Below are 27392 nucleotides of genomic sequence, written 5' to 3'. Positions count from 1 at the left end.
AACTACTTCAGATTCTTGGAAAATTTTCAATAAATTTCATCGATGGTCATTAGTCTTTAGCATTTCAGGTTTGTTAAAACAGTAATTCTGTACATTATTTCACAATATTTTCAAATAATAATCCACCTCTCATAGAAATATGAATTTATAAGTGATGCAATTATGAATAAATAATGAAAAAAATATGAGTGTATGTTGGATGTTCGGCTGTTGATTCGAAATTACAACAGATCAAGCGGAGCATGCAATAAATTAATGAAGTAAGTTGATGTACAGGAGTAAGACAGAGCTTTAAAGTGAGGAGGCACTGTATGTCGATAAATAGAGAACAGACGATATTATTGAATTTTGTATGAGAATCAATGAAAATCAAAAACTAACAAATAGAATAATGGTGTCTTCACAGAGAAAAAGAGATGGAGCATGATTAAATTAACATATCTTTAGAGGGAGAAGGGAAATCCGTGAGGAGTAAGTATAACATATGAGGGGAATAAGGGCATGAAATAATTAACCGCTTCAGATACTGTTGTTGGTGAGATGTTGTGATATCTATCCATAACTAGTAGTTCTGTGAACAGTAGACCTCACGCAGTATTCTCATCCACAAGTACCTGATTGAAACTATAGACCTTATGGAAATACAGCAATAGACTGGCTTCTCCACACATCTGTGTGTGTGTAATCACTTGTCAGCTGATTTATGGAGAATAATTCTATAATCTGATTTTTACTCCAATATTGGCGTATGAAGGAGGCTCCTTTTTCCTTTTCCTATTATCCTTGAAATGCAAATTTTCCAAAAACCTTGTATATACGTCGACGCGCAATTAAAAAAGGAACATTCCTGTCAAATTTCATTGAAATATATTACCGCGTTTCGCCGTAAATGCGCAACGTATAAACATTTAAACATTAAGAGAAATGCCAAGCCGTCGACTAGAATCAATAAAAACACTGGGATGTTTTCAGAAATATCCTGTTTCGACAATTTTCATTAAATAACTGAGATGGAAGGAGTTAGAGGGGTTTATAAGGAGAAGAGGAACACAGAGAAAAACAGTGAATGTTAGTGAGGAAAAGAGTAATTTGGACGGAGAGAGAGGATGTGAGTTTTTGAGAGTGAGCGTAGGAAATTGAGAGCGCTGATAGTAGAGGGAGTCCAATTTGTAGCGAGGCGATTTATCTGCAAAGTAGAGTAATTGGAAGCGATAGGGCCTCCTCCACCAACCCCCTCCAGACAGCATCACCCCTAGGTACAGGCTTCCAGCGGACCCAATGCACATTCGATGGCAACTTGGAACGATGGTGGCGGAAGCAAAGGCCTAAAATGAAAGACGGTGCCAGTGACAGGTATCAATATTCATGAGATATTGCTGCTACCCTCCAATTCAATTCCTACAAACTGCGTCTTTCTGCCGATTTATCACCACACCGCGCCGAATGTTCCGACTCGCGCTGCTCAAGCTTCACAAAAAATCGCCTGATTCCGATGATTTATGTATCGCGGATGATGGCGCGTTCATATTCTTGCTATAACAATGACATACTAGTCTGGGGTATCCGTCAACCGCAAGTGTCAATCACAAGTGCAGACGTGAAATTGCTGTTCATTGTTCCACAATGGTAAGGATGCCAAGAGATGAAATTCAATTCTTTATTGCCAAAATTTAACAACGTAACAAATCAAAGATTAATAAATCAACACTTATTACAAGAAAATAAAAGAAATTAACTACCGAGAACTAAAAAACTAAAAATTGTTTCAGGCACCACCAGCAAAAGAAAATTTGACCGCTGGTGGCAGTCACAAAAAATATCGATTCAAAATAAATACTAAAAATAACACAATACAAAATTGAGTTGATGACAAGAAAAAACTATGTCATATCACTGCAAAAAACAAAAGAGTGATAACAAATTTTGAGAGAGAAAAACAAATAAGATTTTCTAACAGGAAAAACTAATATAATTTATTCCACAAATGTTGTCACGTTATTCTTTATATTTAAATAACGATTAGCCTCCTGCTTGGCATCAGTCGGTAAAGCATGAGATTTGATATAATTAGGTCGTGGTTTTCTAATAGTATTCAGTCTCAAAAAAATCTTGATAGGCCTAGATATGGGCTTCTCCTATAACTCTTGTAATTCAATAGATAATAAATATATATGTAAATGATACTTATACTATAGAGTTGAGGAATAAAAAATAAATTGCACACCATGAAAGTTTCATACATATATTACACAAATAATGCAAAGATCAATCGAGGCAAAAAATATATATAGAGCGATAAAAAATATAATATAAAAATAGAACAATATTTGAAATCAATAAAATATCACAGGCTAAACTTTATATTCTAGATTTATGGCACGAATCATTACCATGTGCCTTTATCTAAAAATCATATGCATTCTTTTGCATGTAGCTGCGACATGCACTTGCTAATACTTGTCGACTTGGATAATTCAATCAAAAATATGTGCTCTAAGATCAGCTTGATAAATTAGCCACTAATAATCCAAATATATATATATATTAAAATCTCTAGTATTTAGTAGATTTATTTGTATCGAATATATATTTTTATCTCAGGGTGCAAGATTCGGCACCTGACGGAATAGGTAGAGCCATTCATCTAGTGAATTAGAACTATGATAAATTATCGCAAATTGTATTGCAAAAAATTAAATATTATATGCATATGTTTTAATAGCCTAGATTTCGTACTTCTTTGATTAAATAGAAATTTCTAAAATATTGATCTATATTTTTCTTTCAATTAAATACCTTTAATACTAATTTTTACTTGCGCAAGTATTACTCTTATTAATTTCTCAATTTATAATAACCCTTTCGGCGAGCTAGCTTTGATCATCAGATTAATTCGAAGCACTAGGGCGCCCATCACTAATTCAAATTTAATCACTCACGTGTCGAAAATCTTCTTGTAAGCCGCCGATGTCGATCCAACTCCATGTGGTCCGGGAATATGGTAGCCGGAATCGTCTCCTCCAAGGGGTTATAAATTTAATTAAAATGAAAATGACTTCTGCTTCACAATAGCATCACGAAGTCTTTTAAGAAATTTAATAATTTACTTTAACTTTAATTTTTACAAAATTATTAATAAGGTACTTCGCTCTAAAATATTTGGGGTCCTCTTATGGTGGCATCTGGCTGGCGAGTGCTGGTTCTTCCTTCTCAAGTTTTACAGATCCTCTTTCCGACTTTCAAATTAGCATAAAATTTAAATATCCCAATCCTCCGCCATTAAATTCAAATAGATCTTACAAAAAATGCCAAAATATTGCTTAGATTATATGATTAATAATTTCTTTGCATTCGAGCCATATCGATAACATAGATTACACAAATTTTTACACAAAATCTAGTACATTTATATAAATATATATAAATATTTTTGAATTGGCCTACAGTTGCCGCCTATTAACTGCCGTTTTACTATTGGTGCATGCAAATTTTATTCGGTATTCATGCGCCTGGTAACTCTTATTTCCTGAATACATTAAATTATTTTTATTTGGTTTTTTATTTATGCTCTTTGCATGCTAGTTAATATTCTATACATTAATATTAATTCCATGCTACCTAATAATTAGCCACGTGGACGGGTGTTTTTTCACATTGCACACCATCCGATTGCAATAAAGCTCTGCCAAGGGGTTTTGGTCAGATTCTACGTTCTTCGGTTTGATCGATCTCTAGGTCACCGATCCGTGAATACATCTACATAACCTCAATCTTCAAATATTTTATATAATAATCTATTTATGAGCAATAAACTTCCTTCAAATCCTTTTTAGGTTCTTGTACCATTTAGCCAGAACAAGCTGATGCTATCTAATCTTGTTATTATCTGCTTGGCGATATTAGCCAATTACTTTATTTTTAGACCTATTACTATTTCTGTTAGGGCTTTTTATCTACCCAGATTTAATATGTTACACGCGCCCCTGGGTTTGAATTCAAAATATTTGAGAATCACAATGTTTTTAATGAAAACCCACCCTTCAATACATCGATATACACTATACTTTATTTATAAATTATACTCTCATACTTCTATCACAGTTCGCAGACATATTTGCTGCATCTCCTTTATACCTTTATCAAATACAATAACAAATTCTCCTCCTCAACACACATAAAATATCATAAATATAAACTTCTAAACGTACTCCTCCTGACAACACTTAAAACATAGTAATTTTTAAATTCGCCGCTTGCAGGGCCGCCAACTTAACTACACACATTTCATAATTCTCATAAATGATTCCTTTTAGACAATAATTTCGATTCATAAACTTCTGGGCTTATATCTTATAGTATTTCTTAGGTCTTAATATAAATAATTTTCTATACATCAGGTACAATACTTTCTTTTGCTAATGGCTCTTTGGTTTTGGTAGCTGGTATTCACTTTAAGTCTTTTCAGGTAACAAACGTGGCATAATTAAAAGTAATAAATATAAAACATATAAATAAATATATCGACATTAATAAATATAATAAATAACAATAATAAATAACTCTTTGGGTACAGTACTTCTTTTTATAAACATATGTTCAACAGACATTACATTCATTTGATTTGGGTGGCTTTGGTCAGCTGGTCGCTGTTCTACAATTCATAGTGCTACATGTTACATCAGAATTTGCTATCGACTTTCATAACTAACCTAACTGCTCAATTTTTTCTCTTAAAAAGGTAATTAACAAATTTTAATTTTATTATCCCCGCTTGTGTCCTTTTTTATCTGATGTATATAATTTAATTACATATTTAAAAATTGTTCTTTTCCTTATTGCAGGCTTCTAACGGCTGGAAGGAATTAAAACATTGGATTGTTGCCACGAGGTCCTATACCAATATTAAATTTATTAAGGAAGGTTAGTAATCGGTTTGATAATAATGTTTTCCTTGATTTCTTATCATATTTATTTCAAATTCTGTGATATGGCTTAATATTGGCTACATTTTCCCACCAAACAATGTGCGTGTTCTCACTCTCTTGTAACTGAACTGTGTTATGCTGCGATATGGCTACTATAGTGAATGGCCCTGAATAAATTAAAAAGAATTTGCGAGTTACTTTCTCCAAAGCATTTGATAACCTGTGGCTCTTTACTAAAACTTCATCTCCAATGTTATATGAAAATATTTTATATGCTCGGTCGTGGAATCTCTTTCTGCTATCTGCCTTCTGCTCTAGCTTTAACCTTACCAGATGATGGATATTAGGGTTTGTTAACTTATTCACTTCTGAGCTTGGAAAATCAATTAATTTTTCGATAAATGTATTATTCCTTTTACCGAATATGATTTCGTAAGGCGTACGACCGGTGCTTTCATTTAGGCTATTATTATAGCATTCTTCTAAAAATGGTATATACCTAACCCATTGTTGGTGTTTTTCATTACAGTACGTCCGCATAAAACGAGAGATTTCTGCCATACGTCGCTCTACCGGATTAGCGCTGGGGCTGTAAAGAGATGTCCTCGACCATTTAATATTAGCCAGGTGAAGTATTTCTTTCCACTGCTTGCTACAAAAATAGGTTGCGTTGTCTGATAGTACTCGTTTGGGCTTTCCTACTTCACTTGTCCATCTTTCCGTTATGCATCGGGCCAAAACTTCTCCGGTCAATTTGCCTATGGGAAATAGCATGGTATATTTTGAAAAAACACATGTAAGAACGAATATGTATTTTTTTCCGTATTGCGCCATGGGCAATGGACCATATATATCCGCTGATATCAATTCCAATGGTGCGCTGGGGAGAATGGGATTCATTTCACCTCTGATATGGTATCGCGGGTATTTGGCTTTCTGGCATATATCGCAAGCTTTCACTATTTTGGCCACTTTTTTATGCATGCTTTTAAAATAACAGCTTTCTTTTAGTAGGTGGAGGGTCTTCGTAGTTCCAAAATGTCCAATGCGTTCGTGAGCTTCTTTTATCAAATCTGTTTCCATATTAGCGGGGATGATTAGGCGCCAGTCGTAAGTATTTTTAGCCGGTCGGTGGAACATAAATCCTTTGTAGCGGGTATACTGTCGCAGGTAGTCGGGCGGTTCGGCAGCTCCTTCTTCCATCAGTTCACGGATCCGGGACAGTCTTGGGTCTTCATATTGGGCGATACGGATTCTTTCAGGTGTTAACATGGCGGTATGAATTCGTGGTTGGATATTGGGAGGATACGGTATGCTTTCTCCACTTTTTACGGCGAAACATCTTAGGTTGGTATCTTGACAATATGTAGCGTCTATTTCTCTGGATAGAAAGTCGGCGGTCTGATTTTTCTTTCCTGGCAGATGGGTCAATTCGATGTCGTATTCTTGAAGCGCAAGAAACCATCTAGATAAGCGGTTGTGATTCAATTTGGCTGTTTTGAAAAATGTTAAGGCTTTGTGGTCGGTATTGATAAATATCTTATTGCCGAGTAACAATGTCCGGTACTTAATACATACTTCCACAATACTCAACAACTCTTTTTCGGTCACAGAATAACGACGCTGGGCTGGATTAAGTGTCTTACTAAAAAATGCTAACACTCCTTTCTCTCCTTGCTCATCTTCTTGGAAAATCTCTGCGCCTATCGCGTAATCTGATGCATCGACATTCAAGAAAAAAGGTTTCTTTAGGTTAGGGTGTTTCAACACGACGGAATTTAGGAAGGCTTCTTTTAGTTGTTGGAATATAATCTCTTCTTTGTTAGTCCAAATCCAAGGCTTGGTACTAGACAGTATATGACTGAGTTGAGCAGTGTAGTGTGACATTTGTTTATTAAAACGGCGGTAGAATTGTAAAAATCCAATAAACTTTTGCAATTGTTTACGGTTGGTTGGTGATGGAAATTGTCTGATGGCTAATAATTTGTCCGGGTCCTGTGATATGCCAGTGGGTGTAATTATGTGTCCTAGATATTTCACCTCTCTCGCAAAAAATTCACACTTAGATAATTTGAGTTTCAATCCGCAATTTATCAATCTATCAAATACTATATCTAAATGCTGGCAATGTTCACGTATATTCTGTGAGGCTATTAACCCATCGTCCACGTATAATGTACAGTAGTCACTGATATCGTCTCCTAGCGCCTGTCTCAAACATCGTATGAATATAGCCATAGCATTTCTTAATCCAAACGCTAAACGAGTGAACCTATAATTGCGTCCATTAAACAGGAAAGATAAATAATCGCGCGATTCCGGTGCTACTTGGACTTGCCAATATCCTGCGCTCAGATCTACCGTTGAATATATGGTCTTGCCATGGAAGGTTTGCATAACTTGTTCAATTTGGTCTGGTCCTTCTCGGTCATCATCCAATATGCGGTTCAAGGCGCGAGCGTCCAGACAGAGTCTCACTGTTCCATCCTTTTTGGCTACACACACAATCGGCAAACTATAGGGTGCTGTGGATTCTTCTATAATTCCTAGTTGTTCCATGCGAGATATTTCTGCTATGGCGGCGGATCGATAGGTGAAGGGTATGGGGTATGATTTGCGGTAATACGTGTCGTGTGGTTTAACGTTGAGTGAACATTTGAAGTGAGTAGCTAGGCCAGGTTGTTCGGAAAAAACGTCTGCATTTTTGCGGAATACTTGAATTATTTCCTGTCTAGTGTCAGGGTGCCAATCGGTACGTTGATGAATTCTGTTTATCAGTATCTCTAACAATTCTTCGGTACTAGAGTCGGCTCTTGACGGTGCTCGGTCCTTCGTTGTTAGGCTTAATACCTCCATACACTCCATAGCATTTTCCATTCCGTGGATACCCCACTCCCTCGGCACGCCTTCCATGTAGTGAGCGAAATGTACCTCAGCGATTCCTTCAGTGCGTTTCTTCAGATCAAGGGGTACTATGACTTCGTATGCTTCGGTTTCGGTAAATGCATGAAATTTCGAGGTTTGGAAATTTAAACAGGCCTGGAAGTGTTGTAGAAAATCTGTACCTATTATTATGTGCGGACCGGAAACAGGTAATACAAGAAATGTATATGCGAATCGTTGTTGTTGAAGATTTATTTCCAGTAAACATTGAGTAGTTATATGTATTCGCCGTCCTGGACTGATACCTGATACATATACGTTGGTTAACGGTAGAGTAGCTAATTTTGTTTTTTCTTTCAGACGTTGGAATAAGTCTGTTTGTATGAGGCTACATTGTGAACCACTATCTACTAATGCTTGAACCTTCATTCCATATATTTCTATATCGATATACGCTTGCATTTGTATATCCGGTAGCCTGCTTTCTTTTTCCGTTTCTTCTAACAAAGTCTCCGGTAATCATTTCTGAATGTGGTGTATGATGTTGAGATGTCTTGTTTTTCTTGGTTTGTTTCACTTGAGTTTGTGCTTGCTGTATCGGGGGTATCATATAGTCATGGTTTATTAGCTGTAGTTTTCTGTATGTCTGGTGGCGGGTCGTTGGGTGTTGGGTTCCGGGTTTTTTGTTGATTCAAACCTATTGCATGTGCTAGTGTATAATTTGTACTTACTTGTTGAGGTGGTGGTTTATAATTTCTGTTGTAACTGTTTTGTGTGTGATTATTATGTGAGTTTAATCGATCACGGCCATCATAGTGATTCCTACGATTGCTCTGCTGGGCATAGTGGTTGGTTGTACGATTTTGAAATTTTTCATTATTCCAATTACCATTTTGCCTGTGCTCATAGCGGCGTTCAAATTGGGGAGCAGATCGGTAGCGATCATATGATACCGGTTCATAATTTTGGCTGTTATGCGGATTAAATTTTGAATTATGCTGATTTGATGCGTATCTCTGGTCTGAGCGGTGGTTTGATATTGCCATTGCAGACTGTATGCCATATAAATGATTAATCAGCTGCTTACAATCAGTAATGGGTTGTGTGGCGAGTGCCATTCTAACTTGATACGGTAGCTTCTTTAAAATAATACTTGCTAATGCCGATTCATTAATGGGCTCGCTCAATTGAGAATTTTTAAACTGTAGGGCAGTGACGAAAGTGGTACATGCACCGTCTAAGTTAGGGTTGAAATCGCATGATATGATGTCCGCTAGCACGTCCAACTGTTTACTTCTGCTCCAATACTGTTCCAGGAAGACAGCGACAAACTCATCCAATGATGTAAATTCATGGGCTCTACTCCGAAAAAACATCAGGGGTTCGCCAATCAATAAATTAGTCAAACGGAGACGCCAAAAATTCCAAGAGGTAGGTGCAAGAGTTTGTACTAATTTTATCTGATCAATGAATGGTTGAGGTTGCAAATGGCGATCAGTGTTATCAAATTTTCCTAGTCCTTGTAATATACTATGTACGTTGAGGTTGTCTGTTTGAATTCCTTGAGGTTGTTGTTGAATATGATTTTCCAATGCTATTATTTTTTCCTGTGTTATCTGCCATTGACTATTATGTGTAATTTTATTTGCGTTTATTTCTTGATTTAATTGAGTCAGAGTGGATTTTTGAATTAGTAGAGTTCCATTTAAAGCTTTACAGGTTTCAGTGTTTTGATTGATGCTACCTTGCAGTTGGTTCATTTTTGTGGACATATTAATCTGTTTGTTTTGTATTTCTTTAATATGTTAATATTTTTGTCAACTGTAGTTGTTAAGTTTTGATTGGCAACGGTAATTTGTTTGTGGATTTCTTGGTGGCAATCGGCCTTAATGTTATTTGTTATATCCTGAATAGGTGTAGTGATTTGTGTAGTTAGGTTATCTATCCTTTCATTGAGTTCACATGTAACCGTATCCAACCTTTCCGATAATCCTGCCGTAACTTTATCCTGACTTTCTTTTTGTAGGGTTATCATTGCTTTTAACTCTTCCCTATGACTCTCTACTTTAGTTTCAATATTATCCAACCGTTGTTCTACTGATTTTATAGCGCCTGTGGTCTCTTTCATACCCTGTTCCACTGTTTGTTTATTTTCCTCTTTTACTGTAGCAATCTCTTTTTTAATCTCCTGCATCATACTATCCATTGTTTTTTGTAACATAATGTTGAAAGTGCTACTAGTTTGTTCCATTATTACCTTTTGAAGCGGATCTAATTCTGTGATTGAAAATATACTTTGTTTGCCCAGGTGTGACTCGGCCTCCGGCGATGCGGGTTCTGCAGGCTGCTCCTCGCCCCCTTCAAAGTTGATCTCTACTATCCGTTGATTCAATGGTGTGTCAGCGGCGTCGATTCGAGTGGAGGATAGAGGTTGCAGACCTGGTGGATCGAAGACTATCGACCCGACGCTTCCTGGTTCCCTTTCTCGTGGCGTATTGGCATCTACCGTGGTGGGGTTTGATGTGCTCGGAGTCGACAAAGTGGGATCTGTGCAACCGCCGTACATATATGAAACTTCAGAGTTTGCGGGAGTGTGATTCATTATGTCAAATATGATAAATGCTAATTAAACAGTGATAAAATGATAAGCGAAAATGCTTAAAAAAGAGACACAACCGGGACTTACAGTGAACAGTGATGTGTAAAGTGTTTGGATACTCTTACAACAAGGTATTTATACTTAAGTTTTTTACAATGCTCTAGCGCCCCCAATGTTTTGTTGATTTATTCTTGGCTAGTTTACAGGCTGCGACTTATTTTCCAACCGGCTTAAACACCTAATATATTTTTGACTAGAAAGTAATAGCAGTTTAGGCTTATAAAATATAATCTCTCTCTATAAACATGTAATTTTTCACAGTACTAATAATATAAAATTTTCTTTAAAACATATAATTTCTCTCTATTTAAAGCTCTTGTTTCCCCAAAAAGTAATACAAATTTTCCTTCGCCAGTTTTCCTCACAACTCGTATAAGTTATCTATAATTTTCAATATGGTTATTGACCTAATTTCAAATAATTATTCAATGAGCTTGGCTCTCATCATCAGTCCCACGTTGGTACGACATGTCTTTGTGTCACGTTATTCTTTATATTTAAATAACGATTAGCCTCCTGCTTGGCATCAGTCGGTAAAGCATGAGATTTAATATAATTAGGTCGTGGTTTTCTAATAGTATTCAGTCTTAAAAAATCTTGATAGGCCTAGATATGGGCTTCTCCAATAACTCTTGTAATTCAGTAAACAATAAATATATATATATATGATACTTATACTATAGAGTTTGAGGAATAAAAAATAAATTGCACACCATGAAAGTTTCATACATATATTACACAAATAATGCAAAGATCAATCGAGGCAAAAAATATATATAGAGCGATAAAAAATATAATATAAAAATAGAACAATAATTGAAATCAATAAAATATCACAGGCTAACTTTATATTCTAGATTTATGGCACGAATCATTACCATGTGCCTTTATCTTAAAATCATATGCATTCTTTTGCATGTAGCTGCGACATGCACTTGCTAATACTTGTCGACTTGGATAATTCAATCAAAAATATGTGCTCTAAGATCAGCTTGATAAATTAGCCACTAATAATCCAAATATATATATATATATTAAAATCTCTAGTATTTAGTAGATTTATTTGTATCGAATATATATTTTCATCTCAGGGTGCAAGATTCGGCACCTGACGGAATAGGTAGAGCCATTCATCTAGTGAATTAGAACTATGATAAATTATCGCAAATTGTATTGCAAAAAATTAAATATTGTATGCATATGTTTTAATAGCCTAGATTTCGTACTTCTTTGATTAAATAGAAATTTCTAAAATATTGATCTATATATTTTTCTTTCAATTAAATACCTTTAATACTAATTTTTTACTTGCGCAAGTATTACTCTTATTAATTTCTCAATTTATAATAACCCTTTCGGCGAGCTAGCTTTGATCATCAGATTAATTCGAAGCACTAGGGCGCCCATCACTAATTCAAATTTAATCACTCACGTGTCGAAAATCTTCTTGTAAGCCGCCGATGTCGATCCAACTCCATGTGGTCCGGGAATATGGTAGCCGGAATCGTCTCCTCCAAGGGGTTATAAATTTAATTAAAATGAAAATGACTTCTGCTTCACAATAGCATCACGAAGTCTTTTAAGAAATTTAATAATTTACTTTAACTTTAATTTTTACAAAATTATTAATAAGGTACTTCGCTCTAAAATATTTGGGGTCCTCTTATGGTGGCATCTGGCTGGCGAGTGCTGGTTCTTCCTTCTCAAGTTTTACAGATCCTCTTTCCGACTTTCAAATTAGCATAAAATTTAAATATCCCAATCCTCCGCCATTAAATTCAAATAGATCTTACAAAAAATGCCAAAATATTGCTTAGATTATATGATTAATAATTTCTTTGCATTCGAGCCATATCGATAACATAGATTACACAAATTTTTACACAAAATCTAGTACATTTATATAAATATATATAAATATTTTTGAATTGGCCTACAGTTGCCGCCTATTAACTGCCGTTTTACTATTGGTGCATGCAAATTTTATTCGGTATTCATGCGCCTGGTAACTCTTATTTCCTGAATACATTAAATTATTTTTATTTGGTTTTTTATTTATGCTCTTTGCATGCTAGTTAATATTCTATACATTAATATTAATTCCATGCTACCTAATAATTAGCCACGTGGACGGGTGTTTTTTCACATTGCACACCATCTGATTGCAATAAAGCTCTGCCAAGGGGTTTTGGTCAGATTCTACGTTCTTCGGTTTGATCGATCTCTAGGTCACCGATCCGTGAATACATCTACATAACCTCAATCTTCAAATATTTTATATAATAATCTATTTATGAGCAATAAACTTCCTTCAAATCCTTTTTAGGTTCTTGTACCATTTAGCCAGAACAAGCTGATGCTATCTAATCTTGGTTATTATCTGCTTGGCGATATTAGCCAATTACTTTATTTTTAGACCTATTACTATTTCTGTTAGGGCTTTTTATCTACCCAGATTTAATATGTTACAATGTACAACAGGAACGAAAATTGAATGCTCTTCCAACTATGATTAGGTGAAAGAAATTTGTTAAATCTCTTGCAACTATGGTTGTTTACAACATTTTTATTATTACAATTTGTATTATTCATACATTGATGAATGGAGAATGTTATAAATTGTAAATGTACCTAATCTTGTTATACAATTTCTTATGTAATGACAATAAACAATTTTGATTTTGATATTCTAATATCCTATGTTAGTAATATTCTATGAGGTTTTCAATCTGGGAATTGAAGTGATAAGTTGCTTGGACGGATAGTCTGTGAATTCACTGTAAATGTTAAATCGAACAATGTTATCGAGGTGCGAAAGAATACTTTTAATATCAAATCATCAGAGATTTCACTTTCTTGGTAAGGGCTACTCGTATTTGCAAAAAGGTGAAACTTGAAGTGCACTCACTGGAAAATGTTATTGATAGTAAAAACCTGTGTGAGAAATTAATTAAGTTGTGAACTGTGTTCTTTTTGGCTTTAATGTACATCACAGATCTATACAATAGACACTTTACTAAATATGAAAATTTAAATGTTGACTTTATAATTGGGAGAACAACTTTGAGTGCCATGAAATTGATCAATCATGGGCTTTTCTTAGAAATTAAAGTTAAAGATCTATACAGCGCACAAATAATTTCCAGTCATAACAAGTAGTATAGAACATGATCTTTTCTAATTGGATCATGGATCAACTATGGATTGGGAACAGTTTGTGTAATTCTTCTTGAAAATTGTCTGAAGTAGTATAACTTATCTGACAAGTAGCAGAAGAAGAGAGAGGTGCATTGTGTAAAGTGGGAGATTACAATACAATAAAACGATGGTACTTGACTATCCCAAGTAATTTGCCTGGCCTAATCCACAGTTTATAAAGGATTACAGTTTCCACAATTAACCGGTATTTCATGAGCCAGAAGGTTCACGTGGAGTATTAATAGACGCCACAAAGAAGCCAGATGAATACAGCCAAATTATATTGATAAACTAATAGCCTCGACTTGGCTATCGAAATTTCATTAGATGAGCGCACACAGGTACACTGAGTAAGCATACGGTAGCACGAGCAATTATAAGCAACGTTGAGCACCACTAATTAGCTAACAGGGGTATATCGTTGCCAATATACACTCACAACTAAACCATTAGTATATCTATACACACTTACAAATGTACGATAAACTTTAGGCGCCAGCTGTATGAAGCTACCTAAATGTCCCAAAGCGAAATTCAATTAGCGAGCAAATTAATGACACCGGCTAAGTACTGTATGGTTGACATCCAAAGGGATGTAATAACTCAATCAACAATTTATACGGGAATGAATCAGTGAGATTAATCATTATTATAGAACGAGTTAAAGGGCAAAAATAAGGTAAAACTCGAAAATAGATGATCTAAAATTGAAGGAAGGAAGAAGGAGAGAAGATGGTCCATTCCAAAGATCATATTTGGAATAATTGGGCGTGTCTATTCTCGGCCAATAGCAGTAGATCTCAACAACTTTCATTAGTCGAAAGCTGACGGCCAATCATAGGGTTTCACACATACTGCTCAATGTCCAAGCTTTCAGTTTATTAGAGATTTATAATGATGTAACAGACCGGGTCTAGTATCTCAAATTGTTGAAATAAATTAGTGGTATTCAGAAATTTAAGGGTCTCTTCCTCCAAAGTTGGTTAAACTGTTGAACCCGTTTAATCAATGTGTCAGTGTGTTAATCATTAATATGCGATGTGTTTCAATTGATGTATGACACTAGAATTTTAGTTTAAAGTTTTTTGAGAAGTGACCCTAGAAAGTCGTTTTTACATTTTATTCATAACGCTGAAATGAAAATGTTTGTTATTGGTGTCTGTATAGGCCTGTTTCTGTATTGGTATCTAGTCTCATGTGTTGTTCTTCTAGTGAGAGATGGGCATTCAGTCCAGATAAAAGATTAGTCTGAAGGCCAATCTTTACTTACTGAGGTTGCTTAATAATATTACATGATCTAGCACGTGTTTACGACTTGAGGTTTGAAGTTAGTACAGGGCTCACTATCAAGTGTGGGAAGATAATTCCTAGAAGTTGCAGTTTATAGTTTGCTGGAGGCAATGAGCCGTTACAGGACGAGTGAGCTAACGAGTCTTCAGCATCTGCAGAAATCTGGAAAAAAGTTTATCCGACGTCGGGATTTCATCTCCAATTTCTCACCCAGCTAAACTTTTCTCCAATGAAGTTGTCAAAGCGTGAAAGCGGCAAAGTTTTAATCCTCATCTTGCTTCACGGTTTCGCCAAAAACTTCTTTATCAATCTTATTTTTGAGCGAACGAGTAAAGTAGCGGTTCTTTCCTAGTGCTCGACTACTTTTAAATCAATATCCTAATCAACTCCTTCACGGTTAGTTAGAGAGCAATGTCGAAACAATTAGATTTAGAGTTTCTTGAAAGTTTTGTCCAACTTGGACAAAACTTTCAAGAGCTCCTAAACAATTAGTTTGTATTCTCTACTGATTTAACCAACTTAAACTCTGGTTCTGTTTGAATTCGAATAAATTCATCAAATAATCAAGAATCAACTTTAATTTCATACGTGAGTGTATACTTGAGCATGATTTTTAATTAAATAGGCTACTTTTTCCAAGTTGTTTAAAATTAATCACTTGAAGATTGAAGTGAGTACAGGGATCACTATCAAGTGTGGGGAGATAATTCCTAGAAGTTGCAGTTGCTAGTTTGCTGGAGGCAATGAGCCGTTTCAGGACGAGTGAGCTAACGAGTCTTCAGCATCTGCAGAAATCTGGAAAAAAGTTTATCCGACGTCGGGATTTCATCTCCAATTTCTCACCCAGCTAAACTTTTCTCCAATGAAGTTGTCAAAGCGTGAAAGCGGCAAAGTTTTAATCCTCATCTTGCTTCACGGTTTCGCCAAAAACTTCTTTATCAATCTTATTTTTGAGCGAACGAGTAAAGTAGCGGTTCTTTCCTAGTGCTCGACTACTTTTAAATCAATATCCTAATCAACTCCTTCACGGTTAGTTAGAGAGCAATGTCGAAACAATTAGATTTAGAGTTTCTTGAAAGTTTTGTCCAAGTTTCAAGAGCTCCTAAACAATTAGTTTGTATTCTCTACTGATTTAACCAACTTAAACTCTGGTTCTGTTTGAATTCGAATAAATTCATCAAATAATCAAGAATCAACTTTAATTTCATACGTGAGTGTATACTTGAGCATGATTTTTAATTAAATAGGCTACTTTTTCCAAGTTGTTTAAAATTAATCACTTGAAGATTGAAGTTATTCTATAAAGTTTTAGCATAGAGAAAATATATCATAATAAGATATTCAATGGTATAGGGCGTCTATGCTCCAAATTTCAATGTTAACTCAAGCCGATAATCCCAGTAGTTATTTTTCCTGAAGCATGTGATGCTGATAGTCTCTCATACTGTGCCGTTCTTACACTCTCACCCGGCCAAAACAGTAATCGACAGCTTGGGTTAACAAAAAATCTGGTGTGGCGCACTCACACAACTTTCCTAGCCGTTATGAAAATTGATCACCTGACGCTAGTGTTCTCGCGCATCTCGAGTCTACTATTCAAAGATATGAGACAGCTGGTGATAGGACAATAACGCTGAAGGCACACGAGGTCTGTTATCTCTTCGTAGTGAATGATTTAATAGAACCAACAGTTTGCAATTTAATAATCAAATTTTCTAGAATTTCAAGCTTATTTTCAATTTTATGTGAAAATTTTACTGAACATTAATAGCAGAGATTTTCATGCTCAATCTTTTCCACTTGAAATTTCTTGTTTAAATTGTACATAAAGGCTGATAATTGAAAATCTAAAATCAAACTTTGCATAGATGGGGCGGAGCTCCTGAAATTTCTACAGATATAGGACTTGTGGCAGTCGATAGAGCTTATCAATGACTATTTCAGGTATAAATTTGATCAAAATCATTGGAGCCGTTTTCGAGAAAGTCGCGAAGAACCCTGTTTTTGACAACATTTTCGCCATTTTAGCCGCCATCTTGGATTGCATTTGATCGAAATTGTTCGTGTCGGATCCTTATAGTGTAAGGATCTTACGTTCCAAATTTCAAGTCATTCCGTTAACTGGGAGATGAGATATCGTGTACACAGACGCACATACACTCATACACACACACACACACACACCACACACACACACAACACACACACACACACACACACACACACACACACCACACACACACACACACACAACACACACACACACACACACACACACACACACACACACACACACACACACACACACACATACAGACCATTACCCAAAAAAACAGTTTTTCGGACTAAGGGGACCTTGAAACGTATAGAAATTTGGAAATTGGGGTACCTTAATTTTTTTCGGAAAGCAATACTTTCCTTACCTATGGTAATAGGGCAAGGAAAGTAAAAATCGGCCTCACATTTGGAACATAAAAGACTTATGTCTTGGGATATCTTCTTATGCTATCTTTCCTCTATGGTTATAGAAAGAAACTATCATTCTATACTGCTCTATTATTTTCATTGATTTAATCTGAATACTATCAACAACCACTTTCAACCATCAATAACAATCAGCTAGCAAAGGTAACTAACATGGTCTGACATAGCAACGTGCAGTAGTATAGCAAGGAAGTCTATTACGAAGCAATAAAGCTTCTAGAGCGTGATGACGCGCCGTTCTTTCCTCAAGTCACGCTTCAACTGTCAACGTGTAAAGTATATTGCCGTAGCAACGTGATAAGCGCGTGTTTTTACCGCGACCCAGGAACTATGCGATTATTGTTTGCAGCGTAATAAATTGTCTTGACAAGAAATGACAAAATTCACAAAGAAAAAAATGGCGACAGGGAAGTTCACCAAGTAATATTGGTGTGATGATATCAGTCTCATAACTTACAATCTTTTCAAGTTGTCATTAGTGGAGGCCTTCTACAACATTAAATTCGCATCATATTGGTGTGATGTTATTAGTGTTATAAATTAAAGCATCGAAAGTTATCATTATGTACGTACTGTTGGTCATCCTCTACATTAAATTTCCTGGATATCATCTCAAGATCGTATTTGACAGTGAACACCACTCTTGTGTGAAATTCTACAGACTCTTGCATGATGATTCAATAAAGCTTGCTCTAATAAGTACTGCAAAATCAAAACAATACATATGGAATTGTAAAGTTATTAACCCTGCATTGCTCGCTCGAATTCAGTTTCATTATTACTCGCAAGGGGTTAATATCACCCCCATTTGTTTCCAAGTGTATTTTCGCATTCCTGGAATAGTTTTTTTTTTAAATCTGTTTATAGGATGACTTTATATCACTTTTAATGTTTTCTATTGAAAGGGTGGCTGTTCTATGGAGCTATACTAGGCCAGCTCCTTCAACTATCCAGATATGAAGTTAATTTTCTTACTTATATTTCTTACTCTACCCAGTCATTTCTTCAGGTTTATCGTATTTCAGCACCTCTGTATTAAAAACTCTCTATCGAAGAATTAGAAGAAGAGAGAGGAAGACTGTTGAACAAGCCAGTACATGCTGCCGTCAAGTGACAGAATTGAGAATAAATTATTGTCGACCAATAAGAAGACGAGTAGGCGGAGCTAAGAATGACTTTCTAGTCTTCACCTTGACTGTGATTGGTTATTATTTCTCTCGTTAATTTCAAACTCAATCTTTCCAATTGTTCCCCTCACATCCAACTCTTTTGTCTTGCTCACTCCTGAATCTTGTTTTACATTAACATCATAATTAAAATTGTATTCCATCTTCAATTCTGATCTTTCAGTAATTATTTTGTAAAATTCAATGAATAGTTACCTACATAATATATTATATTTTCAGTTATTATAAGCCGTTATATATCATAATTATGTAGTTATTTAATTATGTTGTAGGACCCGATATGTTTGAGAAAAACCTCAGTGATCAGCAAGAGAGAAGTATAGGTTGAACCACAAAAATATCTGTATTCTCTTTTAAAGTTAACGAAGAAATAAGTATTTGCTGTTCCATTTTAATTTGATTTTATACTGGATGAATGAGTTCGGAAATCTTTTCTACGAATGAAACCCATTTTTCAAAAATAAGATGAAGTGGAATAATGTTTAAATCATTACTGTTAATAAATTTGTACACTGTCATTATTAATGAAATTATCCAATCAAGAATAAATGTATCACAATCACATTGTCAATATCATAATGAGAAATTATTCTTTGATATATTCAAATTGTTCAGAAATGTAAAGTCTCATGCAGATCAAGTTGGAAAAAGCAAACATTACTCATAATCAGTTCAAGGTTAATATTTATTAAAGAACAATCAATATGACAAAAATATCTTCCGTAATAAATTATTTGTCACTAAAATTATAAGCAGCTAGCAGCATAATTCTAAGAGCGTGCTTGTCAAATAGACACTGAAAGACATGGACATTCAAGTCAGTAACAAGTTTCTCTTTGGGGTTAAGAGCCTGGAAATTCGTTCAATTTAAATATCTAGAGTAAACATATCAAAACATACGTTTACAATATCTTCATAAATAGAATGATCTGAACTCACCAAGTTGAATAAAGATATTTGTTGCAAATGATAATTGCCAGACATTTTCGGCATCACATCCAAGGAAGTTGTATGAATTACCTGAAACAAAAACAAATTATGAGTAACATCTGGAGTTGAAAGTAGAATTAGGTAAATGATAAACGAAATAGCTTCAAATGTAAAGAGTAATTTCAAGTCCAAAATACTTATCCAACGAATAATATTCAGTGAAAGCTCCACAAAGATAGAGAATATCATGATTGAAAATGTAGTTAATGAACTTGATAACGAGAACAAAACCAATAGTGATGCTTCCGTTAAAAGAGAAAGCAATTGGATTATTTCTTCTCTATCCATTCCTTTTCAATAATAACTACTTTTATTTTCTGGGACTACTGTAAATTAATATTTTGTGCAACCACACATTCATATTTCGCATGATCACACACTGAACAGCTTTATTTACGAGAAATTGTAGCTGGCGGGCTTCATCTACAATAGTTTTTCAAAAACTCGAGAGAGTGTATGAATTGGCAATATCAATAAAGAGTTACATCGAGTATCTAGGTCAGTTATGTATTTTCATGTTGCTCCCCAAGTTGATAGCATGGACGAATAACATCGATAATGGCCGAGTGCACTCAAGGGGGTTCAAACAGTCCCAATCCACATAACGGCTCATAAGCGAAAACTGTGGACCAACAGTAATATAAGAGCTGAGTAAACCTGAAAAATGGGGCAGTCAGGGGTTGTGATAGAGTACGAGATGGAACACAGTCCCTCAGGAAGAAAATGAGTTTCGATTATTGGTTCTATCACTGAGGAGATTGTTTCAAATGGATAGGTAGGATATAGATATGAACAGGTATGAATGGATATGAATCGATATCCTGATTATTCCTGTAGTCCCTGAATGAATCTTCTCATTGTACAACAGCTTTTTGGTCTAAATATAGTCTAATAATAACCAGCTTCAATTTCTCAAATAATATTTCATATTATAGTGAGGTCCACGTTATAATGGCAGTGTTTGATTAGCAATGCTATTCCTATCCTTATCTATCATTCAACAAAGCGGTTCATTCAACGAAAAATATAATTGCTTGCTTAATAAAATATAATTGATTATTCTAAACGAGAATGAACTGTTAATATTTTATCGATAAACCTGTATCAGCTACCGTCTATAGAAGGCATTGACAAGATAGGGGATCGGCAACATTTTTTTTATCTCCTATCTTTCTCCAATACGTTTATAACGTGGACCTCACTATATTTACACTTGATAAATGTGAAACATTGAACGACTACAGTATATAATTTTTCACTGTAGCAATAAACATATCAATCCAGACAATCATGACTATTATCATGGAATCATGATAATTATTATTCAATTATCCAAAAACGAAGCACACAAAATTTAATATGAAATTAAATTGAATTAAATTTATTTTTTATATAAATTGTTTTAATATGTTTTAGTATATTTAATATGTTCTATTGAACTGGAACTGAAAAGCGAATGTACACATCCTGAAAATGTTTGGTAAAGAAGTGGATTAATTTTTGGTATAGCATGGATAGAAATGTTTTTGTGTGAATCTACGTTTTTCATTTTTGTCACTTTCACTAACGAGAAGTAATTCGTCACGAGGGCGACTAGTGGTATCAATGTCAGTCACACATAAAAAACGTGGGTTTTCCATGTCAATACACTAATTAATGATGCCAGCGGTTGCATTCATGTGGATCCACGTTCCCCAATAAATAATTGAGCCTATTACAAGAGAAGCTTGTTACCAACGCGAATCATACTCTGAAAAAATACTCCATCACATCATACAAAACACGTCGATGATTAGTGAGATCAGCATTATTATCTGTATCAAAATACCGGTAAGGTTTGGTATTTTTTGATAAAATACATGTTTCAAGTCTGGAATTACAAAGCTCACAATGTGCTCGGATTACACGTCAAACCGATGATTAGTAAGATCTGCATTATTTTCGTATCATGATCCAAGTAAAAATTTGGTATTTTTTGGACTACATGATAAAAATCTGTAATTAGAAAGCTAACAGTGTGCTCGGATTGGAAAAGAATTTGAATCAACAGTGATAAATAAGTAATTGATGAGTAATCAGTAATAATTAATCAAAATCAGTGATTGATTGAAGCTTCTCGGATATATAGAAAGAAAACTAGATATGCGATTGTCCAATACAAGACAAATTATTCAAATATGAGAATGGAAACCGTTGAAAACATGAAGAGAAATTCAGTAACTAACAAAATCAAATGATAATGAAAAAATACATGATAATATGATACTAAAAGCATTGAATACAAAAATACAAAAAGTACAACAAAAACAAAGGAAATTAAATCAAGAGGGAAGCCAAGGTCAAAATCCAAATAAGTGAAAAGTAAGGCAAGAAGATTCACATGACAATGTTTGGAATACAGGGGGCGTGTCTTGTCTTCCAATAACAGAACTAACGGCCAATCATAAGGCTTCATCCAAACTGAATAATTCTGCTGCTCGATGTTTTAGCAATAATAATAATAATAATAATAATAATATAATAATAATAATAATAATAATAATAATAATAATAATATAATAATAATAATAATAATTATTATTATTATTATTATTATAATTATTATTATAGCATTCAGGTTACTAAAGTTTGATAATCGTGTATCAACCAAGAATAGAATCTCAAATTACGGTAATTAATCAGTGATTGTGACAAGTTTTCATTCAGTAGGCCTAAGCTGTGATACTCAATCAGTGATAAAAAAAATATTTATTTTATTTTATTTATTCATATACAAACACAATTAGGTAAAAACAACATGCATTCGCCCAAAACTGTTCTAAACCTTAATTTGGAATACACAGTCTAAAGGTTATGTAAATGATAACAACTTAATTCACACACTATTTTGAGTCCAAAAAATTTATCTACTACAATTTTGAATTTATCTGATTAATTAATTTCAAACTACAAATCCAAACAAAAATATTCCTTCACAATCACAAAAATATTAAAAATTTCACTTACATCCACAAAATTATATTCATGTTAAAATTCTAAACTGATTCTAAAATTCTAAAATGTATGTTTTCCTTCCACACTTTATGTTCTTGTTTATTTTCCGATTAAATGCACTGGTAATTAAGTTCTCTGATATTGAAGTAACAAAGATTCATGAAAATACATGACTTTACCAAAACCTGAATTTTCTAATAGAATTTGAATTAAATTCTCGTTGCTTGTTAACACGATGAGTGTCTACTTTATCGAAACAATATAGTTCAGCAACAAAACTGTTGATTAAGCAACGTTGCAAAGTTGATTAGAGGATGTATTGATTGCTTTTGAAACGCACTTCGTCACGAGTCAGCGCTATGAGCGATGATGCAATCATCAGATGACTTTGATGTTGGAAGCGCTTCATCAAGAACACCGCACTGTCACAATCACGTGAGTAATAAAATTGCAATTGGATGTTGTTCTTCCATCAACCTTCAATTATTTGCTGGTGCCATTGGCAAGGCTCCAAGGGGAACAACATGTGATGTTCTACAAATTCATAAATTTTGTCTCGCATCTAAATTATCGCGGTTTCATGAATCATTACAATACAGTTCACGGATATTTTCATAAAATTCAGATACACTTCATTTTGTCTCTTATCTGAGTTATGGTTTCATCATTTATTACAATACTAGCATGTAACCCGTGCTTCGCAAGGGTCTTTCTTAAAACTTGACGTAATGAAATCTAATCCTCGGTTGATTTAGAATTTATATGCTGCATTTCAAGTAAATCAGTATGACCACCTTTCAATTAAAAAAAGAAGTTGGATTAAAAAATGGCGGGAAAAATTTTGGTGTGACGGAAAACCTGTTTTTATCATTCGAAAAGGATCCCCAATCATACCTATCTTCTAATTTCCCTTTTAAGAGAAATCTTCTGCTGTTTCCATACAAACTGGAAGCATGACAAATATTTGAAATTTGACAAACTGAAAACTTGATGTAATCAAATCTTGAAGAATTTAAAATTGGTCTATAACCACCCTCGGTTAAGCAAGAATCTATATGCAAAATTTCAACTTAATCAGTTCAGTAGTTCTGACGTGATAATGCGTCAAACATAATTTCCCTATACTTTACATCTGTATAGGCTACATTTATAATCCAGTTCTTTCCTTTATTATAGTATAGAAGATGGATGGATGATCATTGTTATTTTACTAAAAGATAGAATAAGTTGAATAGTTTCCCTTTCAGAGGGAGTTTTGACAACCCACAAAACTCTTTTTTCATTTGAAGATATAACGAAAAGGTGCATATGAACTTATTTTTTTGCTCAGCTTGCCAAAATACCCCTCATTCCAATATTAAAATTTTTGACTGACTGTACAGTGAGTCAGTCATTCTATCAGGGCTCGAATAATTTTGAAATTTTAATTAAATGAAAATGGAAGAATATAATTTCTTCATGTAAATAACAAAACCTTCATTCAAAGATATATTAACTGCATGCGTTTTCATATTGCCGATACAGCATTGATGAAACTGTAGACGTTCATTTTGCACTTTGTCTCAAAAATTGTTCTAGCTGAAAAATTAATAATCCATGCCACGTGTAGGCCTAAACATTGCATCAGGAAAAGGATGTTTCAAAACTATGTTTTTCAGGTAGAAAGCAATATAGAAACAGATGTTCCTTTCTTAATTTCGACCATATGATTTGGTGATTTTTTAATGAAATCGAATGTACCATTAATGAAATTTAAACATTAATTCTGAAAAATCTAGATGGAAAATTAAAATTTGGGCTTCCAGGTGCACGAGATTAATATTTTCAGGATCTATGTGCAAAATTTGGAGATGTAAATCATTCCCGTTTTTCCGGTATGCAATCCACAAGTTGACATGTTTTGATGCGAACAAACGAACACACGAACAAACACAACCCTACTCTCTCTTATTATAATAGATAGTTCACGGATAATTTCGTAAAATTCAGATTCACTAGGATTGTTTATATATAATGAGGGTTTTCATATAGTGATAATTGTTTGGTTATTGGTGAGCTCAATCCTATATCACAATATAAGTTGATCGAGGATCAACCCATCAGGTTTGAGGATCGATCAATAGCTGATTGAGGATTGAGATGATAGTCCTAGTCAATTATAGTGTGAGCACCTATTTAATGGGAACATATATTGTAATACAGAATAACAAGAATAATGAGTTTTTAGAGTAGAGTATGTGCTGAAAAATATGTATAGCCCAGTCAATGAAAGACTCACCAGAACAATATTATTTCTGGAATATTGCAGTTGTGTGGTGAGTTGAAAATGATTCAACTTGAAGTTGCGTTTATGAAATTGAACTGGAGCTGCAATTAAATTATGATTCAAACTGGAGCGTTTATAGAATTATATTTTTTAAATGAATTGAAAATAAAATTTATTCTGGATTCTTATCTCGAAAACATGGATGGAACCCATTATTCCGCACAGTATAATGATGGAGTCATGGATTTTCAAATGAGGACTTGCACACAATCTTGACAGACAGAAAGTTTAAACGATAAAAAAACTAAAAAAATTAGATCTCCTTTTTTGGAGGGAATTGATGAAACAGACTATTGGAAATTATTGTAGTACGAAGATAGAAATTAGATTATAAAACAAAGAGATAGATTATTTTTCAAGCATTAGGAAGACGATCTGGAAGAAAGTTGTTCCCTATAAGTCTACTTACATGAGAACAGTATAGAACAAATGGAATTATGAGCATTTGAATCGATTTGCAATTCCAAAAACCGTTGAAATATCAAATTTCCTACAGAGAAGTATTTGCTCCACTTTCCCATTCTTCCTCTTCAACTATAAATTCCCAGTTCCACTTCTGAGCTCTATTATCTCTCATTCTAGAGTTGCAGACTTGAAACAATGTAGGGGAAGAGTCGCCTTTTGAGCTGGAACTGCAGACAGCTAATGACAGTGCCGGAGTTTTCTGTGTTTCATTATTTGAGCGCAAATACGGGTACAAACTCGTATGGTGCTTTGAACTTTAATACAATCATAATGCTTTCCACAATGTATCATTAGAAGCGGAGACAATGCAAAATGCATGCTCGAGCGATGAAGTCAGGAAGACCAAGTTTGCTCAAGACAAGAATCCACTTGATACCAAGTTGGCCAAGTATGTTCCAACTGATTTAGAGACCCGAGTATGAAATAAGGCATGCGAGGATCCCAAACAACTTCTGTCTTCAAATATAATTAGTTAACTGATCCTTTTCACATCTACTACATGAGACAGACGAGATGGCGAACATGTTGAATTTTGACATGATGTAAGAGGAAAGTGCTTAGAATGTGCCAAATTTATTTCGCTGTTCAGCAATTATTTAATGTCATCAAATATAACGAGCTGGAACGGCGAGAGTTTCCTTGCTGGGAGAGAGCGAATATATTTTTCGTTGATGAATGACTGAACTTCTTGTGATGTTGTTGTATTTTCTCAAAATTTGAGAACTATAAAATGTATGTAAGCCAGCTATGTCAAACTATGTAGGTCAAGAAGTCCTGGAGTCAGAATGTTTAATTTCGTTTAAAACTGAACAAACAACATTCAAAAGAGAATATTCTTATTGGTGAGCACAATTACAAATCTCAATTCCTAGAAAAATCAGAGTATAAGTGAAGGCTCAAGATTTATTTGATTTGATATTTTACCATTTGATCAAAACTACAGTTTTTGCTTTGACAATATTTTGTTACTTAGTGAATGTTATTATAAACGTTATTCACAAAGGAGCAAAATATCGTCGAAGCAAAAACTGTATTAATTATTGATAAAATTGTGAAATAAAAAAAATATTCTCGCTAATTTCAAATCGTTGAGTTGTTTTAATAGGTCTGATAGTCTAATAATGAGAATTTCTGGATATTCTGGATATCTTTGATAGAAAACCGTTGGTAGGTATATCGATAAGGGTATTATTACACATGATACACAAGATGTTACACATCATCTTAGTTGTTGTTACACATCAGTCAAAACGAACATTGTAGCCTACATTGCCTTGATGATTGACCTTTACAAATTATTAATATGAAACTGATTGGCTGGAGATCAATCACTATCACATGAACTAAACAATGAGAACGGTATTGATAGGGATCTTTGATGATTACGAGCTTAGTACTGGAACTAACAGGAGAACATTGAATGTGAATGAGAGGTCTGATAATAGTGAACTCATGAATAGATGGATGTGAAGGCAATGATGAACGGGCTATTTCCATACAACTATATATAGTTCTATGGGGCTATTTCACGTGAGAGAGCTACTGAACTAGTCGACTGAATAAAATAGATTGCCAACCTGAAAGCAGCCATTTGTCAAAAGGTTCCCCATTCATGACAATCGTAGTGTTGGTCACTACTATATTACTATAGATATGAAGTCAAGGGACCAATGACAGATATTACTATAGGAATGAAGTGAAGCGTCGAATGGAAATGATAGGGTATGATTTCATTATATATACAGAGGGCGCCGGAATGTCCGCTCCTGTGCAAGCGTCCCGTTTCGTGACTCCATTTTTCAAAATTGTCACAAGTAAGGCAACCGACCATCAGGAGTAGAGAGGGGGTGTGGGAGGACAACGCCGGAAACAGAGAGGAAGTCTTCCGAAACTTTGTACAATTCAATGAGCGGAAGATAACATTTTTCAAGCGCACCAATGACTGTGTCAGCTAGATTTCATTTTTTTATGACGAAAGATGTGTCACATAA

At 34.5% G+C, this 27392-nt stretch overlaps 1 protein-coding gene across 2 annotated transcripts in view; it reads right to left on the bottom strand.

Annotated features, from left to right (window-relative positions):
• LOC111048409 (alpha-1,3-mannosyl-glycoprotein 4-beta-N-acetylglucosaminyltransferase B) overlaps nucleotides 1-27392 on the bottom strand; it is a 248108-nt gene that overhangs the window by 77173 nt on the left and 143543 nt on the right. The window contains exon 2 of one of the 2 annotated variants that reach the window (XM_039431139.1): nucleotides 19566-19646. The exons of the other annotated variant lie outside the window; for it this stretch is intronic. Coding sequence (XP_039287073.1) covers nucleotides 19566-19646 — 81 coding nt within the window. The remainder of the gene's footprint in view (nucleotides 1-19565; nucleotides 19647-27392) is intronic. 2 annotated transcript variants of the gene reach the window in all.

Source organism: Nilaparvata lugens, chromosome 6 (assembly GCF_014356525.2).
Source record: "Nilaparvata lugens isolate BPH chromosome 6, ASM1435652v1, whole genome shotgun sequence".
NCBI lineage: Eukaryota > Metazoa > Arthropoda > Insecta > Hemiptera > Delphacidae > Nilaparvata > Nilaparvata lugens.
Note: the sequence above shows the minus strand (reverse complement) of the source record. Positions and strands in the feature narration are given on the sequence as shown.